General features: G+C 52.3%; 1 protein-coding gene across 1 annotated transcript in view; it reads left to right on the forward strand.

Annotated features, from left to right (window-relative positions):
* The first annotated feature begins 544 nt into the window (after nucleotides 1-544).
* TMEM130 (transmembrane protein 130) overlaps nucleotides 545-18152 on the forward strand; it is a 37757-nt gene continuing 20149 nt past the window's right edge. Inside the window, exons 1-6 of the mRNA XM_025380448.1 lie at nucleotides 545-622; nucleotides 712-875; nucleotides 7325-7630; nucleotides 10269-10428; nucleotides 14104-14270; nucleotides 14976-15060. Of these exons, the coding sequence (XP_025236233.1) occupies nucleotides 791-875; nucleotides 7325-7630; nucleotides 10269-10428; nucleotides 14104-14270; nucleotides 14976-15060 (803 nt within the window). The 5' untranslated portion in view covers nucleotides 545-622; nucleotides 712-790. The remainder of the gene's footprint in view (nucleotides 623-711; nucleotides 876-7324; nucleotides 7631-10268; nucleotides 10429-14103; nucleotides 14271-14975; nucleotides 15061-18152) is intronic.

An 18152-nucleotide genomic window follows, 5' to 3' on the forward strand; every position in this document is an offset into this window, starting at 1 on the left:
AAAAAAAAAAAAAAGAAAAGAAAAAAAAGAAAAAGAAAAAGAAAAGAAGAGAAGCAGCAGCAGCAACACCAAGGGGAATTTCGAGGTCTTTCACCCTTTCCAGGCCTTTCGCCCAGCGCCTGGCACACCTTAGCACTCAACAGTTCTTGAATGAGGAGCAGCATCTCGGAGCCACGAACATGCAGAGAGAAGGCACCTGGAGGAGAGCCCCAAGGGACCTGCAGGCGACTTGCAGCGCAGCTCACACCCCTGGGGACGCTGAGTCAGTGGGCGGTATCGGACATGGAGGGGCTCGGGGGAAGGGAAAAATGCAGGTGCAGGGGGCGTGGACTCGGGTAGTGGAGGGGAAGGATGCGGCCGGGGGTGGATTTGGGTTGGAGGGTGGCGGTGCAGGGAGGAGCCAGGGCGCAGGAAGGGAGCTCGGGAACCCCTAGAGGGGAGGCAAACTGGGAGGGGCGATCGTGGACTCCTGGAGGGCAGGGGGCGCGGCCGTGGGGAGAGACGCGGGGAGGGAGGACGCGGCGGTGGAGAGGGACGCGGGAGCAAGGGGCTGCAGGAGGAGGAGGAGGGCGCGCGGCGAGGCTGACGTGGGCCGGGGTCGCGCAGCGGGCTGTGGGCGGCGGCAGCGCGCAGCGACAGAGCGTCCCCCGGCGAGGACGAGCGAGCACGGCGCCCGCACCTCCCCGCACCGCCCGCGCTGCGCGCCACGAGGAGCGGCCGCCGCCGTTCTCCAGCTCGAGCTGCATTCCCTCCGCGTCCGCCCCACGTTTCTCCCGCTCCGGGCCCCGCCATGGCCCGGGCAGTGTGGTCGCGCCTCGGCCGCATCCTATGGCTCTCCTGCCTCCTGCCCTGGGCCCCGGCAGGGGTGGCCGCAGGTAAGGCGCTGGGCAGCCCGCCCGGGGCCTGGAACCGTCTCCGCGGGCGGGTGGGCCCGGGATCCGGGATTGCGGAGGTGGCACCGTGCTCCCTGAGCGCATCTCCCTCCTCTGCTGAGGCCGCTGCAGCGCCCTCTCCCCTCTCCTTTCACCCTTTTCTCCCAAAGTCGTCTGGGCACTGCAGGGGGCTCCCCGCACCCTCTGGATTCCTGCTTCCCCCCCCCCCCCCCCCCACCAGGCTGGCCCTGCCCTGGAAACCGCGCGGGGGTGGCCGGCGCATCCGTCGATGTCTGGGGACCATGCGCCCGCTAAGGGAGGGGAGGATGAGGCAGGGAGGTGGGGATGCGCCAGGGTCCATCATGGCACCACAATCCCCCAGGCCTCCAGGGAGCACAGGATGGGCAATGTTTTTGCCTTAAAATGTCGCCTCATCTAGAGGGGTTTTTCACCCCGTTGGTGCTGGCTTTGGGGAGATGCGATTTTGGAGCCCAGGAGGCCAGGCTGCCATTTCGTCTCTGGTGGTGATATCCAAAATGGACCCGGAGCTGACAGGTTGCTGGGGTGTGTGTGTGGGCGGGGTGTGTGTGTGTGGGGGGCAGGGTCGTGTGTCTACTGCCCCCACTTCCTCACCGCCAGAAGGCCAGCACCCACCTCTCTGCTACATTTTGGGAACCATCAAAGGACCCAGATTGAAGACTTGTCGAGGGACAGGTGGGACGTGGGCAGCTAAGGGGGTTGAATACCATCCAACGCTTTTCATCCCCCTCTCCCCTCATAAAAGAGTAGTAGAGAGAGAGAGCAAGGGATCTAATGAAAATTTGTGAAAGAAAAACCACGAGGTAAAAGAAAACCTGCAACTCAGGGATGAATTAGATGAATTTTATGGGCATTGCGTTTGGACAAGATCACCTATTTCCTCCTGGAAATACAGAAAAGGGATCTCTTGTCCATCAGGTTTATTTGTGTCCAGAGATTTTCAATGTGTCCTCAATTGCAAAAGAAAAAGAACAAAAGAAAATAACAAAAGTGAATTATTTGGAAATCATGTGTGATTCCCATTCTAGCCAATTGCACCCTCGATGTGGTCAAAATCACAGTGGCTGGGAGTGGAGTTGGGAAATATATCTTCTCCCTCACCCGTGGGGTAGACTTTTCTACCCTTCCCCTTTCTGGAGTCTGCATGAATCAGGGATTTGTAAATCAGAAGTCCATGTACTGGACTATTAATTAATTCCGGCTTGTGTTACCCAGACTTTAGAGTGTTTTGGGTAGTCTGCATATTCTGTGTGAAAGGACTGAGGTAGCCATTTTCTAGAATGTTCAGGGCCACACATGCTGTGTTGTTGGAAAAGGTAGGTGTTTCTTCCATGAGCCAAGCTTCACAGTGGTTGCCCCATCTCTTTTTGCTTTTGCCTCTTCAGCTCTGGGTGACTTGGGGGGCCCGTGGAGTCCCCTAAACCTCTGCCTTGGCTGCTCCATACCCCAAGGTCATGTCACCTGGACTCCCAAACATGGAAAGATGAATTTTTTGTTTGAGATGGAGTCTTGCTCTGTCACCCAGGCTGGAGTGCTGTGGCACAATCTTGGCTCACTGCAACCTCCACCTTCTGGGTTCGAGCAATTCTCCTGCCTCATCCTCCCAAGTAGCTGAGATTACGGGCGCCTGCCACCACACCTGTCTAATTTTTGTATTTTTAGTAGAGGTGGGGTTTCGCCATGTTGGCCAGGCTGGTCTCGAACCTCTGACTTCAGGTGATCCACCCACCTCAGCCTCCCAAAATGCTGGGATGACAGGCATGAGCCACCGCGCCGGCCTGGAAAGATGAATTTGATGGGTAGAGCAGCAGGCCCTGTGATTGGTTCCTTCGGCCACATTTGGCAAAGGCTTCCTGGTCCATTTCCCCCCTGGATGTCCTGGCAATCCCTGAGACCCCTGAGGAACAGGGGCAGCATCACCCAGGGGCTGTGACAAAACTGATTTTGAAAAAATAGACTGAGAAAAAAGTGTCCTTGGAGCCGGCAGGTGGTGGTGGAGCGGGGGGGGCGGGCTCCCATGAGCTGGGCCAGTGTCTGCAGCAACGTCTGCAGCAGACACAGCCCCTCCCTGCCCCCCAATCCCCCCTCCCAGTCCCAGCCGACTGCCCTCCTGATCCATTCCCCTGGCAACCGATCTGCGTGATGACATGCGCCTGTCTCACTGCAGATGCTGTTTGGCCATTAGCATGCAGCCGAATGTCCCTGCCACCTGCCAGCCTCGCTCAGGCCCACGCTCCTGGGCTGGGGTGGTGGGTAGGGGATGGGAAGGAGAGGAGGGTGCCAGGAGTTAGGGGGATAAGGGAGGAGGTGGTCTCTCATCCATGCACCTCTCTGTCCACAGCCTGGTCAAATGCTGCCTCCCAGTCAAAGGGGAGGGAGAGCAGAGCCTAACCAGGGTGGTACAGACTGGTTGGGTGGCCTCAGGCAGCAGCAGTAGCCCACACGGGCTTCAAGTCCCTCAATGTGATATACACACTGTATTTGCCTGAAAAAGCTCCCACAACAGCACCTGGAATTCCCTCTTTGGGGTTAAGACACTGCAGGTCCCCTTTTCAATGCCAGCATTCTCTCAGAAGTGACCAGCTCTCAGCATCTTGACTTAAATGACTTGATTTTTATTTATTTATTTTTTTTAGACAGGGTCTCTCACTTCGTTGCCCAGGCTGAAGTGCAGGGGTGCCATCATAGCTCACTGCAACCTGAAACTCCTGGGCTCAAGAGATCCTCCTGCCTCAGCCTTCCAAGTAGCTGGGGCAACAGGTGCACGCTACCATGCCCGGCTAATTTTTTAAATTATTTTTTGTAGAGACTGGGTATCACTGTGTTGCTCAGGCTGATCTCAAACTCCTGGGCTCAAGTGACCCTCTGGCCTCAAAGAGCTGGGATTACAGGTGTGAGCTGGCTAGGCCCGGCCTCAAATGCCTTTATAATTTAAGAAATTGCCCTGAAAGAAAGGGAAATGTGTAATGTGGGCCAAAGCAGTGAAGGTGTGATGTGGTCCTGAGGAAAGCTGGAGCCGGAGTCCCCCATGGGGACAGGTGATGTTGCTTCGAAATGAATGAGATGCAGCTGAAAAAAATAATCTCAGAGTTGCCTGAGCACTGGAGGGGGCACCCCTTGCACCCTCGATTCCTGCTTCTACTTCCCGGGCTAGCCCTGCCCTGGAAACTGTGCGAGGGTGGCCCGCGCATCCGTCAGATCTCTGGGGACCATGCACCTGCTAAGGGAGGGGAGGACGAGGCAGGGAGGTGGGGATGTATCAGGATCAGTCATCGAGCCACAACCCCCAGCCCCCAGGGAGCACAGGATAGGAAGCCTTTTTACTTTAAAATGCCACCTCATCTAGAGGGGTTTTCCACCCTGTTGGTACTGGCTTTGGGGAGATGTGATTTTATTTGATTGATTTATTTATTTATTTGAGATGAAGTTTCGCTCTTTTTGGCCAGGCTAGAGTGTGGTGGCACAATCTCGGCTCATAGCAACTGCCATCTCCTGGGTTCAAGTGATTCTCCTGCCTCAGCCTCCCAAGTAGCTGGGATTATAGGCGCCCGCCACCACGCCTGGCTAATTTTGTATTTTTAGTAGAGACGGGGTTTCACCATGTTGGCCAGGCTGGTCTCGAACTCCTGACCTCAGGTGATCCGCCCACCTCGGCCTTCCAAAGTGCTGGGATTATAGGCATGAGCCACCGTGCCTGACCGAGATGCGATTTTAGAGCCCGGGAGACCAGAGTGCTATTTCTTCTGGAAGTGATTTCCTAAAATGGACCCGGAGCTGACAGGTTCCTGAGGAGACTTGCGGGGGGACCTTGTGCCCACCCGGTCGTGCATCTACTTTCCCCACATCCCCGTTGCCAGAAGGCCAGCACCCACCTTTCGGTCACATTTTGGGAACTGTAAAAGGACCCAGATTGGAGACTTGTCGAGGGACAGGTGGGACGTGGGCAGCTAAGGGGGTTGAATATTATCCAACAGTTTTCATCCCCCTCCCCCTTCATAATAGCGTGGCAGAGAGAGGGTAAGGGTTCTAATGAAAATTTGTGAAAGAAAAACAACAAGGTAAAATAGTTGAAATAGTTGAAAACCACAAGGTAAAATAATTGGCCTTTTTAAAAAAAATTTTTTGAGACAGAGTTTCACTCTTGTCGCCCAGGCTGGAGTGCAGTGGCACGATCTTCACTCACTGCAACCTCTGCCTTCTGGGTTCAAGCGATTCTCCTCCCTCAGTCCCCCGAGTAGCTGGGATTACAGGCGCATGCCACCACGCCTGGCTAATTTTGTATTTTTAGCAGAAACAGGGGTTTCTCCATGTTGGTCAGGCTGGTCACCAACTCCCCACCTCAGGTGATCCACCCACCTCGGCCTTCCAAAGTGCTGGAATTACAGGTGTGAGCCACTGTGCCTGGCCAGCCTTTCCTGTTGAAAGCCCAGCAGGTCTCCTGTGAGGTCCCTTGGGGGAGGGGCATGTTCTGCATTTCTGGGTCCTCCCAACACAGTAGGGATGGGGTCCACGGAAGGGACTCAGTCAGTGCTGCCCGGGTGAACAGTCTCCCAGGGCCGGGCCAGGTGGGCTGGTCCCTCTGCTGCACCTGCTCTCCAGGTGCCTCTTGGCAACAGCAGTACCAAACACCTGCTATGTGCCAAGCGTTGTGCTGGTCACAGGGACGATGGCGATGACCCCTGCTCTAAAGGATTTTGAAGCGTAGTAGGAGAGGTAAAGAAACCTTCGTTCCCACGTGGAGTTGTGACAACAGTGGACTCAGGCTGTTGGGAGAGGGCTGAGGGGGTGAAAGGTACAGGGAAGTGTTTTTATCGTTTGTTTTCTTTTGTTTTTGAGACGGAGTCTCACTCTGTCGCCCAGGCTGGAGTGCAGTGGCTCGATCTCGGCTCATTGCAATCTCTGCCTCTGGGTTCCAGCGATTCCCTTGCCTCAGCCTCCTGAGTAGATGGGATTACAGTCATGCACCACCACGCCCCGCTAATTTTTTGTATTTTTAGTGGAGACAGGGTTTCACCATGTTGGCTAGGCTGGTCTTGAACTCCTGAGTTCAAGTAATCACCTTACCTCAGCCTCCCAAAGTGCTGGGATTATAGGTGTGAGCCATGGTGCCTGGCCGACAGCTGGATCCTTTAACCCTGACAGAGAGGGAGGAGTGAGGAGAGGAGGAATCCAGAGGCGTAAGACCAGCACTGTCCAGTAGATCTTGGGCAATGTGGTTGAGCTTGCTGGCTCATGCCTGTAATCTCAGCACTTTGGGAGGCCAAGGCAGAAGGAGTGGTTGAAGCCAGGAGTTCGAGACCAGCCTGGGCAACATAGTGAGATCCCGTCTCTACAAAAAAAAAAAAAAAGGAAAAAAAAGAAAAAATCAGCCAGGCGTGGTGACTTGGACCTACAAGTCCCAGCTACTCGGGAGGCTGAGGTGGGAGGATCACTTGAGCCCAGGAGTTTGAGGCTGCGGTGAGCTATGATCATGCCACTGCACCCCAGCCTGGATGACAGAGGGAGACCTTGTCTCAAAACAAAACCACAAGGATTCTGGGGAACGGTAGAAATGCTCTCTGTGTGGCCTGCCCAGAAGAGTAGCCACTAACCAAGGCCCTGCCTGGCTGGCATGAAAAGAAAATATAATTTGGGCAGCCTGGTCAACATAGACCCCCATCTCTACAAAAAATAAAATAAAAAATTAGCTGGGTGTGGTGGTGTGTGCCTGCGGTTTCAGCTATTTGGGAGGCTGAGGCAGGAGGATCACTTGATTCTGGAAGGTGGAGGCTGCAGTGAACTGTGATGATTGTATTCCAGTCTGGGTGACAGAGTGAGATCCAGAGAAAGGAAGGAAAAGAGAGAGAGAGAGGAGGAAGAAAGGAAGAAAAGAAAGAAAGAAAAGGAAGGAAGGAAGAAAAAAGAAAGAAGGAAAGAAAGAGAGAGAGAGGGAAGGAAGGAAAGAAAGAAAGGAAAGAAGGAAGAAAAGAAAGGAGGGAGACAGGGAGGGAGGAAGGAAAGGGAATGAGAGGAGGGAGGGAGGGAAGGAAGGAAGGGAGGAAGGGAGGAAGGAAAGAAAGGAAAGAAAGAAAAACAGAGAGGAAGGAAGGAAGAAAAGAAAGGGAGAGAGGGAGGGAGGGAGGAAGGAAGGAGGGAGGGAGGGAGAGAGGAGGGAGGGAGGGAAGGAAGAAAGGAGGGAAGGAATGAAGGGGAAATAACATTGAAAAGACTGTTATCTGGAGTCAGTGGGACCCAGGTTTGAACCTCAGTTTGATGTTGAATTGGCTGAGTGACCCTTGGGCAAGTCACTTGAGCTGCCTGAGCCTCAGTTTCTCCACCTGGGAAATAGAATAGTTGATGCCAGCCCAGAGGTGGCTGTGGGGCTCCTTGCCACATACCCTCCTGAAACACAGTCTTTGTTTCTGGGCTCCTAGGCCTGTATGAACTCAATCTCACCACCGATAGCCCTGCCACCACGGGAGCGGAGGTGACCATCTCGGCCAGCCTGGTGGCCAAGGACAACAGCAGCCTGGCCCTGTCCGCCGACGCCCACCTCTACCGCTTCCACTGGATCCACACCCCGCTGGTGCTCACTGGCAAGACGGAGAAGGGTCTCAGCTCCACCATCCATGTGGTCGGCCACGTGCCCGGGGAATTCCCAGTCTCCGTCTGGGTCACTGCCGCTGACTGCTGGATGTGCCAGCCCGTGGCCAGGGGCTTCGTGGTCCTCCCCATCACAGGTGAGGGTTGCTCCTGTTTGTTAGTTTGCCTTCAAACCCTTGGTGCAGAGAAAAACATCCAGCTTCGCTAGGAATCAGATCAATGCAGATTAGGCCCATGGGTTCCTTCCCTGGGTCAGCCGAGTTAGAAAGGATCTGAAAATTGCAGTGATTCCCCCCAGTAGGTATTGTGCTAAAATGGACGCCTCTTGCTGCTGGGGGTATACATTAATACAATCCTGTGGAGAGCAGCTGGTCAATAGGTACTGATGGTTAGAAATTATTGTAGTCTTGGCTGGGCGCGGTGGCTCCCAGCACTTCGGGAGGTCGAGGCAGGTGGATCGCCTGAGATCAGGAGTTTGAGACCATCCTGGCCAGCATGACGAAACCCCGTCTCTACTAAAAATACAAAAATTAGTGGGGCATGGTGATGGGCACCTATAATCCCAGCTATATAGGAGGCTGAAGCAGAATTGCTTGAACCTGAGGGGCAGAGGTTGCAGTGAGCCAAGAACGTGCCACTGCACTCCAGCCTGGGGGACAGAGTGAGACTGAGTCTTAAAAAAAAAAAAAAGAAATTATTGTAGCCTTGCGGTCATTCACTGGTTCTTTCTCCCCTCTTTTTCACCTTTCTTTTCTGTCTGTCTCTGTCTCTCTCTGTCCTTCTCTCTGTTCTCTATCTCTGCCTCTGTCTCTCTGTCTCTTCTCTCTCTCTGTTTTCCCTGTCTCTCTCTGTCTCTCTTTCTGTCTCTGTCTCTTTGTCTCTGTCTGTCTCTTTATCTTTGTCTCTATGTTTCTTTGTCTCTCTCTCTCTCTCACATTCCAAGAGAAGATGCCCCTTTGGACTTTACAGTCTAATAATGAATTTATCTTCAGGAAATAAACCTGCATTTGGGTCATGCCTTATGCATGAAAATGTTCATTGCAGTAGCGTTTATAATAGCAAAAGAAGAGATAAACAAGCTAAGTGAGCAACCGTGAGGATACTGGCTAAATATAATGAAATCATTTATACCACTATTAACAGTGACCCTTACAATGAGTTTGTAATGCCATGGGTAAACACACATGCATGTAAAATTACATATTAAAAAAGCAAAGCACAGAATTGTCTAACTAACCCAATAATCTGTATTTAATATATGTGTATATTAAACACACGAGCAAATACTTTGTCATACTTCAAAATGGCAACAGTGGTAGAGTTGAATGGTAGTTAGCTTCTTATTTTATGTTTGAACATTTTCCAAATGAGCTCTATTGAACATGCCTCCCTTTCCACTTTTACTAATTTTAATTATTATTATTATTATTTTTGAGACAGTCTCCCTCTGTTGCCCAGGCTGGAGTGGTGGCGTGATCTTGGCTCACTGCAACCTCCACCTCCCCGTTCAAACAATTCTCATGCCTCGGCCTCTGGAGTAGCTGGGACTACAGGTGCTGGCCATCATGCCCAGCTAATTTTTGTATTTTTAGTAGAGACAGGGTTTTGCCATGTTGGCCAGGCTGGTCTCGAACTCCTGGCCTCAAGTGATCTGCTCACCTCGGTCTCCCAAAGTGCTGGAATTACAGGTGTGAGCCACCGTGCCTCACCAGTTTTTTTTTCTTTTTAGAGAAGTAGACACAGGACAGTGGTCCCAGCATGTGGAGCTGTGATCAGTGGAACTGCTAATTTTTCCTTTTTTGAGACAGAGTCTTGCTCTGTCACCCAAGCTGGAGTGCAGTGGTGTGATCTCGGCTCACTGCAAGCTCTGCCTCCCAGGTTCACGCCATTCTCCTGCCTCAGCCTCTCAAGTAGCTGGGACTGCAGGCGCCCACCACCACGCCCGGCTAATTTTGTTTTTGTATTTTAGTAGAGATGGGGTTTCACCGTGTTAGGATGGTCTTGATCTCCTGACCTCATGATCCGCCCACCTCCCAAAGTGCTGGGATTACAGGCGTGAGCCACTGTGCCCGGCCATTGGAACTGCTAATTTTTCTAGGGTCACCTGACATTCTGAAATATTCCCCAAAAGTTCCTTTCAAAGCTTATGCATTTCCTTCTTTTTTCTTTTTCCTGAGACGGAGTCTTGCTCTGTCACCCAGGCTGGAGTGCAGTGGCGCGATCTTGGCTCACTGCAAGCTCCGCCTCCTGGGTTCAAGCGATTCTCCTCCCTCAGCCTCCCAAGTAGCTGTGACTACAGGTGTGTGCCACCACACCCAGCTAATTTTTGTATTTTTAGTAGAGACGGGGTTTCACCATCTTGGCCAGGCTGGTCTTGAATTCCCCACCTTGTGATCCACCTGCCTTGACCTCCCAAAGTGCTGGGATTACAGGCGTGAGCCACGGCGCCTGCCCATGCATTTCCTTCTGACCTTGGCCATCTTTTGTGCCAGAAAGTTCAGGGTCCTGGTGAGAGGGGACAGGAGAGAAAACAGTGAATGTGACAAAGTCCTCTGGTGTTCAGCAGTGTTCATGCAGCAGGGGGAGGGTGTGGAGGCCTCTGTGTTCAGGGGTCTTTGGGGAAGGGTGGGGTCCCCTCTCCCTGCCTAGCTCTGAGAGCCAGAAGGTCCGGCCAGGGAAGCGGTGGCTTTGACAGCTGCCCACGAGGTCTCTATCTGGTTCCCTGATCCCTGAATCTCCAAGACTCATCCTCCCGTGTCTCTCTCTCTCTCTCAGAGTTCCTCGTTGGGGACCTCGTTGTCACCCAGAACACCTCCTTGCCCTGGCCCAGCTCCTATCTCACTAAGACAGTCCTGAAAGTCTCCTTCCTTCTCCACGACCCGAGCAACTTCCTCAAGACCGCCGTGTTTCTCTACAGCTGGGACTTTGGGGACGGGTAGGTCCCTACCCCTCTGCAGGCCCTACAGCTGTCACTGGTGCTCACCGTCTCATGCACTGTGCAGGGTACTCTGAATCTCCCCACTTTTATTTATTTATTTATTTTTTTGAGATGCAGTCTTGCTCTGTCATCTAGGCTGGAGTGCAGTAGTGCCATCTTGGCTCACTGCAACCACTGCCTCCTGGGTTCAAGTGATTCTCCTGCCTCAGTCTCCCCAGTAGCTGGAAATACAGGCTTGCACCACCACACCTGGCTAATTTTTTTTTTTTTTTAAGTAGAGATGGGGTTTTACCATGTTGGCCAGGCTAGTCTCGAACTCCTGGCCTCAAGTGATCTGCCTGTCTTGGCCTCATGCTGGGATTACAGGTGTGAGCCACAATGCCCAGCTTATTTATTATTTATTAATTATTATTATTATTATTATTTTAGTAGAGATGGGGCTTCACCATGTCGGCCAAACTGGTCTTGAACTCCTGACCTCAAGTGATCCTCCCACCTCAGCCTCCCAAAGTGCTGGGATTACAGGTGTGAGCCACTGGACCCACCTGAAGCTCTTCACCTTTCCCTGCTCACTTTGTCTCCCTTCAAACATCTTTCAAGCACCTCCTTTCTGCCACGCTTGGGGATCCTGGGGAACACCGGTGAATCAGTCACTAGCCCTGCCTTTGTGGTGTCTTCACCTGATAAAGGAGGCCATTGGTGCCCAAAACAGCCATTTAAGGAAGGTCAAGGTGCATAGGACTTTTTCCCATTTGACTTTGAAGGGTACCCAGCCAGCCGTTGCTAGATACGAGGTAGAACCCGGGTGCTCTAGCTTCATTTCTCTTTATTCCTCCCTTTTAACTTTTTGTCTTTTTTCCCCTTTTTTGTGGAGGAGAACAGGGTCTTGCTATGTTGCCCAGGCTGGTCTTGAACTCCTGGGCTCAAGTGATCCTCCCGCCTCTGCCTTCCTAAGTGCTGGGATTACAGGTGGGAGCCACAGTGCTTGTCCCTACTCCCTCCCTTCCCTCCCTTCCCTCCCCCTGTCCTTCCTTCCTTTCCTTCCTTCCTTCCTCCCAAAGTGTTGGGATTACAGGGGTGAGCCACTGTGCCCAGCAAAACTCAGAATGTGGATTTCTAACTCTTGATGACAAAAGCAACCTGTGGTCAAACACTCAGGCTAGAGTACAGTGGTGTGATTATAGATCACTGCCACCTTGACCTCCCAGCCTCAAGCAATCATCCCACCTCTGCCTCCTGAGTGGCTGGGATTACAGGCATGCACCACTACGCCCTGCTAATTTTAAAACTTTTTTGTAGAGACAGGGTCTTACTATGTTGCACAGGCTGGTCTTGAACTCCTAGGCTCAAGAGATCCTCCCATCTCAGCTTCCCAAGGCATTGGGATTACAGGTGTGAGCCACTGTGCTTGGTTTCCCTCCCCCGCTTTTTTAGAGACAGGGTCTTGCTCTGTCACTGAGGCTAGAGTGCAGTGGCACAAACCTGACTCACTGCCGCCTCAATCTCTTGTGCTCAAGGAATCCTCTCGCCTTGACCTCTTGAGTAGCTGGGACCGCAGGCGTGTACCACCACACATGACTTTTTTTTTAAATGTTTTTTGGAGATGGGGTCTCGCTATGTTGCCCAGGCTGATCTTGAACTCCTGGTCTCGAGCCATCCTCCCACCTCAGCCTCCCAAAGCACTGACATGATAGATGGGGGCCACTGTGCCCGGCCAGATCATCTTTTTAGATGCCAAAAAAGTGTTAGTTTGAACAGAAATGAACATTAAATATAATATCAATAAACTAGAAAAAGAAGTTGCTGGAACTAACAACTAACATTATACTGAGTAGAGAACTTAGAATATGTTTTTGTTTATGGCCGGGCGCAGTGGCTCACTTCTATAATCCCAGCACTTTGGGAGGCTAAGGTGAACAGATCACTTGAGGTCAGGAGTTCAAAACCAGCCTGGCCAACATGGCAAAATCCCGTCTCTACTGAAAAAAAAAAAAAAAAAAAGCTGGGCATGGTGGCGCGTGCGTGTAGTCCCAGCTACTCAGGATGCTGAGGCAGGAGAATTGTTTGAACCAGGGAGGAGAAGGTTGCAGTGAGCCGAGATCATGCCACTGCCCTTCAGCCTAGGTGACAGAGCAAGGCTCTGTCTCGGAAAAAAAAAAAAAAAAAAGACGTGTTTTTGTTTTTGTTTTTGAAACGGAGTCTCACTCTGTTGCCCACGCTGGAGTGCAGTGGCATGATCACGGCTCACTGCAACCTCTGCCTCCTGACCTTGAGATCCTCCCACCTCAGCCTTTTGAGTAGCTGAGACCACAGGCCTGTAACATTATGGCTGGCTAATTTTTGTATTTTTTGTAGAGACGGGGTTTTGCCAAGTTGCCCAGGCTGGTCTCGAACTTCTGGGCTCAAGCAGTCCTCCCACCTTGCCTTCCCACAGTGTTGGTATTACAGGGGGTGAGCCAGCGTGCCTGGCAAAACGTGGAATGTGGATTCTCTAATTCTTGGTGACGAAAGTGACCTGTGGTCAAATACCTTTGGGGAATCATTGCATTGAGATGCTGGGGGAACCTGGCTCTAGGTGCGGGAATAAGACAAGGGTGCTCCTTATCAGGGTCCATCAATATTATTCTGAAAGTTCTAACTTACTCAGTAAAGTTAAGAAAATAAGTGCAGGCCTATGGTGGCTCACACCTGTCATTCCAGTGCTTTGAGAGGCCAAGACGGTGGGGGAAAACTTGAGCCCAGGAATTCGAGACTAGTGTGGGTAACATAGGGAGACCTCGTCTCTACAAAAAATACAAAAATTAGCCAGGGATGGTGGCACGTGCCTGTAGTCCCAGCTACTCGGGTGGCTGAGGTGGGAGGACTGCTTGAGCCTAGGAGTTCAGAGACTGCAGTGATCTGATTGCACCATAGCACTCCAGCCAGGGCAACAGAGCAGAACCTTATCTCTAAAAAGGAAAAAAAAAAAAGAGAGAGAGAGAGAAAGTACAGTATAAATATTGGAAAGCAGACAATTTGCAGAAAAGATCATTTACTTGAAAAATCTGGATGGCAGCTTTGTCCAGCAGAACCCTCGGCTTAGCACAGTGGCTCATGCCTGTAATCCCAGCACTTCGAGAGGTTGAGGTCAGAGGATCACTTGAACACAGGAGTTCAAGACCAGCCTGGGCAACATAGTGAGACCTTGTCTCTACAAAAAATCATATATTAGCCGGGCACAGTGGTATGCGCCTGTGATCCCTGCTACTTGGGAGGCTGACATGGGCAGATTGCTCAAGCCCAGGAATTCAAGGCTGCAGTGAGCCATGATTGTACAACTGGGTGACAGAGTGAGACCCTGTCTCAAAAACCAAAAACAACAAAAACAAAAAATTTTTGACAAACAATTCTTCTGTCTTTACCACATGGGGCTGTTGAGCCCTTGAACTTTGGCTAATGTGAGAAATTTGTAATTCTCCTGAATTTTAGGCCCTCTCTGGCCTCGGTTTCCTCGTCTGGGAAATGGGTCAGCTGACCTGGAGCCCTGTGATGACGGGTGTGCTCACTGGTAGCTGGGAGTATCACTGCACAGCCTCCCCTGACTCTGGCAATCCCATGAATCACTTCTGAGTTACAGGAAGGAGAAGTAACCATCTGCTGTCTTCCTCCTCTCTCCTCCCTGTCTCCTAACAGGACCCAGATGGTGACTGAAGACTCCGTGGTCTATTATAACTATTCCATCATCGGGACCTTCACCGTGAAGCTCAAAGTGGTGGCAGAGTGGGAAGAGGTGAAGCCGGATGCCACGAAGCGTGTGATGCAGAAGACCGGGGACTTCTCCGCCTCGCTGAAGCTGCAGGGTGGGTGTCCAGGCAGGCTGATGCGGTCTGGGCGTTCCAGAGTGGGGTCAGCATATGCACAGATCACAGTGGCTCCGGGCTGGACCCACATCCTGTCTCCTGGAGCCCCACAGACCTCTGAGGAGTGTCTATCATTACCCCTGTTTCAGACAGGGTGCTGCAGGCCGTGGATGGGATCATGTGGCTGTGCAGTGGCTGAGCGGCCCTCGTGCCCAGGGCTGCCTGAGCCTGAGCCTGAGCACCCAGAGCCTGAGCCGGTGATCAGCTGTCTACTGTGAACTGGCCAGTCCATGCCATTCCCTGTTCCCTGGCCCCATTGGCCTCCCACCGAGGCTCACCCCAGGGTGGGACGGTCTCCATCTCTCCCTGGCTTTGGCAAGATGGGGCCCTTGGGCAGCTGCAGAAGATGTCTTGGTTCTTGCTGATGGGATGGTGCTGCCCTGTATGACACGGACGATGACTTGGCATTGGGTGGGACAGTCGTGTGTTTGCCTGCCTTTTCCAAATTCCTCCCTCTGAGCCTGCTCCAGCACCTGCTGCTGACAGGGAAGGGCAGGACCCAGAGGAACCCCGCACAGACCTGTGACCTGCTCTTAGGAGAGGGCAGAGGGGAGGACAGGGTGGCGGTCACACCACCCTGCGCCCTGGGAGCCTTGACAGCAATCCTTAGCCACCAGGTCTAATGGGGTTCTCTCGGCCTTACAGAAACCCTTCGAGGCATCCAAGTCTTGGGGCCTACCCTAATTCAGACCTTCCAAAAGATGACCGTGACCTTGAACTTCCTGGGCAGGTAAGTGAACTCCAGAGTGCACTGTGGGCGCCCCATGGGCTCTGCACATCCAGTTTCATGGTGACCCCAAGTGTGTTTCACTCTGTGACGGTCCCCACGTCTGGGACCTCGTGGAAGGGCAGTGCCACTCTCTCCTGAGGCTGGGCCATGGGGAAAGCATGGGCTCAGCTCCAGTCTTTATTTTATTTTTATTTTTAATTTTTTTTTGAGACAGAGTCTCCCACTCTCTTGCCAGGCTGGAGTGCAGTGGCGCAATCTTGGCTCACTGCAACCTCTGCCTCCCTGGTTCAAGCGATTCTCCTGCCTGCCTCAGCCTCCCGACTAGCTGGGATTACAGGCACACTCCATGATGCCCAGCTAATTTTTGTATTTTTAGTAGAGATGGGGTTTCACCATGTTGCCCAGGCTGGTCTCCAACTCCTGACCTCAAGTAATCCACCCGCCTTGGCCTCCTAAAGTGCTGAGATTATAGGCATAAGCCACTGCATCCGGCCTTTAATTTGTATTTTTTAGAGACAGAGTTTCGCCCTGTCACTCAGGTTGGAGTGCAGTGGCACCGTCACAGCTCACTGCAGCCTTGACCTCTCAGGCTTAAATGATTCTCCTGCCTCAGCCTCCTGGGTGGCTGAAACTATAGGTGGGCACAACCATGCCTGGCCAATTTTTAATTTTTGTAGAGCTGGGGTCTCCCTAAGTTGCCCAGGCTGGTCTCAGTCTCCCGAGCTCAAGCGATCCTCCCAGCTTGGCCTCCCAAAGTGCTGGGATTGCAGGCATGAGCCACCACACCTAGCCCTCAGCTCAATTCTTGAGGTCCCAGGGAGGGAGGACCTGCCTTTTGGGGCTGTATTCACCGTGGGCGTGGAGACAAAGGTTGGGAGGGAACCCTCCTGTTGAAAAGCCCTCTGTATAAAACGTGGCCTATTTTCCAGCCCCCAGGCCTTTGTCCTGTGGTTCTTTCAGGGTTCTCTTCTCTCCCATTACATGTCCAGATGTTTCTTATTCTTCTAAGCCCCTTGGAATGCCTGACTTCAAAAGCCTTTTCTGAGGCCGAGCGCTGTGACTCATGCCTGTAATCCCAGCTACTTGAGAGGCTGAGGCAGGGGAATTGCTTGAACCTGGGAGATGGAGGTTGCAGTGAGCTGAGATCCTGCCATTGCACGCCAGCCTGGGCAACAGAGCGAGACTCTGTCCAAAAAAAAAAAAAAAAACCCCAAACCTGTTCTGCCCTCCAGCCTGCACGGGGGAGCTTGCACCAGCCAGCAGAAGTTGGTTGAGCATCTGCTTTGGACCAGGTGCTTTTCTGGAAGCTTCTAGACCAGAGTAGACAAGACAGAGCCACTGCTTCCAAGGGTTCTGTGTGCAGGGTGGGGCACCCCACATGACACAGAAGCAGATCATCCCAGGGGATTCTCATCAGCCAGTCTACTCAAGGCAGCCTGGCCCAGGCTCCTGGCAAGCACAGCACCAGGCTGTTCAGTAAGTGAGGAGACACAGATGCCGAGTGCATTCTGTCCATGAGGGTGCCCCTCCCTGGGGCCACTGGGATGGATAGAGCAGCAGACATCAGTGGTCAGGGCCCAGGCCTTAAAGGACTCTTTTTTTTTTTTTTCCAGACAGAGTCTCGCTTTGTTGCCCAGGCTGGAGTGCAGTGGCACAATCTCAGCTCACTGCAACCTCTGCCTCCTGAGTAGATGGGATTACAGGTGCATGCCACCAGGCTGGGCTAATTTTTTGTATTTTTTGTAAAGACAGGGTTTCATCATGTTGGCCAGGTTGCTTTCAAACTCCTGACCTCAAGTGATCCGCTCACCTCGGCCTCCCGAAGTACTGGGAGCAGGCGTGAGCAACTGTACCTGGCCAGCCCTTGAAGGACTCTTGTCCCCACACGGAGACACATGAGAGGGATGCTAGGCCAGACAGAGAGTGAGCAATGGAGGCCAGGGGAAGAGGAAAATGAGCTATGAATAATTTAGGGGTTGGAGGTAGTGTTCACGGGGCGTTGGAGGCAGGAGCTCAGCATGGGGAGAATGGGAAGCCCCGTGGGTTTAGCAGCCCTGACCTTTGAGGTGGCATGAGTGCGTGGCTTTTCCTGCGGACCTGGGGTTGTGTGGAATTGGAATGTTCATTTCACATTCCTTGGATGGACCTGCATTTTCCAGCTTCTGAGCCTATGCATGTGGAATGTGGATAACTTGGAATGTCGTTATCCTTTCTCATGCATCAAAGGTTCATTTATCCTTTCAGATCTGCTCAACTGCCAGCTCCTCCAGGAAGCCTTCTCTGGCTACCTCATTAAGAATGCTCTCATGGTCAGGGACGGTAGCTCATGTCTGCAATCCCAGCACTTTCAGAGGCTGAGGTGGGTGGATCACTTGAGGTCAGGAGTTCAAGATTAGCCTGGCCAACATGGTGAAACCCCATCTCTACCAAAAAAATACAAACATTAGCCAGACGTGGTGGCGCATGCCTGTAGTCCCAGCTACTTGGGAGGCTGAGGTGCAAGAATCACTTGAACTCAGGAGGCAAAGGTTGCAGTGAACCGAGATCGTACCACTGTACTCCAGCCTGGGTGACAGAGTGAGACTCTGTCAAAAACAAAACAAAACAAAACACAAAAACGAAAACAAAACAAACAAAAAAAACAACCCTCTCATGCTGGTTGCAGTGGCTCACACCTGTAATCTCAGCACTTTGAGAGGCTGAGGCAGGAGAATACTTGAGGCTAGGAGTTGGAGACCACCCTGGGCAATATAGTCCCATCTCTATAAAAAAATAAAAAAATTGGCCAGGCACGATGGCTCACGCCTGTAATCCCAGCACTTTGGGAGGCTGAGGCGGGCAGATCACCCGAGGTCAGGAGTTTGAGACCAGCCTGGCCAACATGGTGAAACCCCGTCCCTACTAAAAATACAAAAATTAGCCAGGCATGGTTGTGCGCGCCTGTAGTCCCAGTTACTTGGCAAGCTGAGGCTCGAACCCAGGAGGTGAAGGTTGCAGTGAGCCAAGATGGCGACATTGCACTCCAGACTGGGCAACAGAGCGATACTCCATCTCTAAATAAATAAATGAACTAATAAAATAAAATAAAAAAT

The sequence above is a fragment of the Theropithecus gelada genome, chromosome 3 (genome assembly GCF_003255815.1).
Source record: "Theropithecus gelada isolate Dixy chromosome 3, Tgel_1.0, whole genome shotgun sequence".
NCBI classification, from domain to species: Eukaryota; Metazoa; Chordata; class Mammalia; order Primates; family Cercopithecidae; genus Theropithecus; species Theropithecus gelada.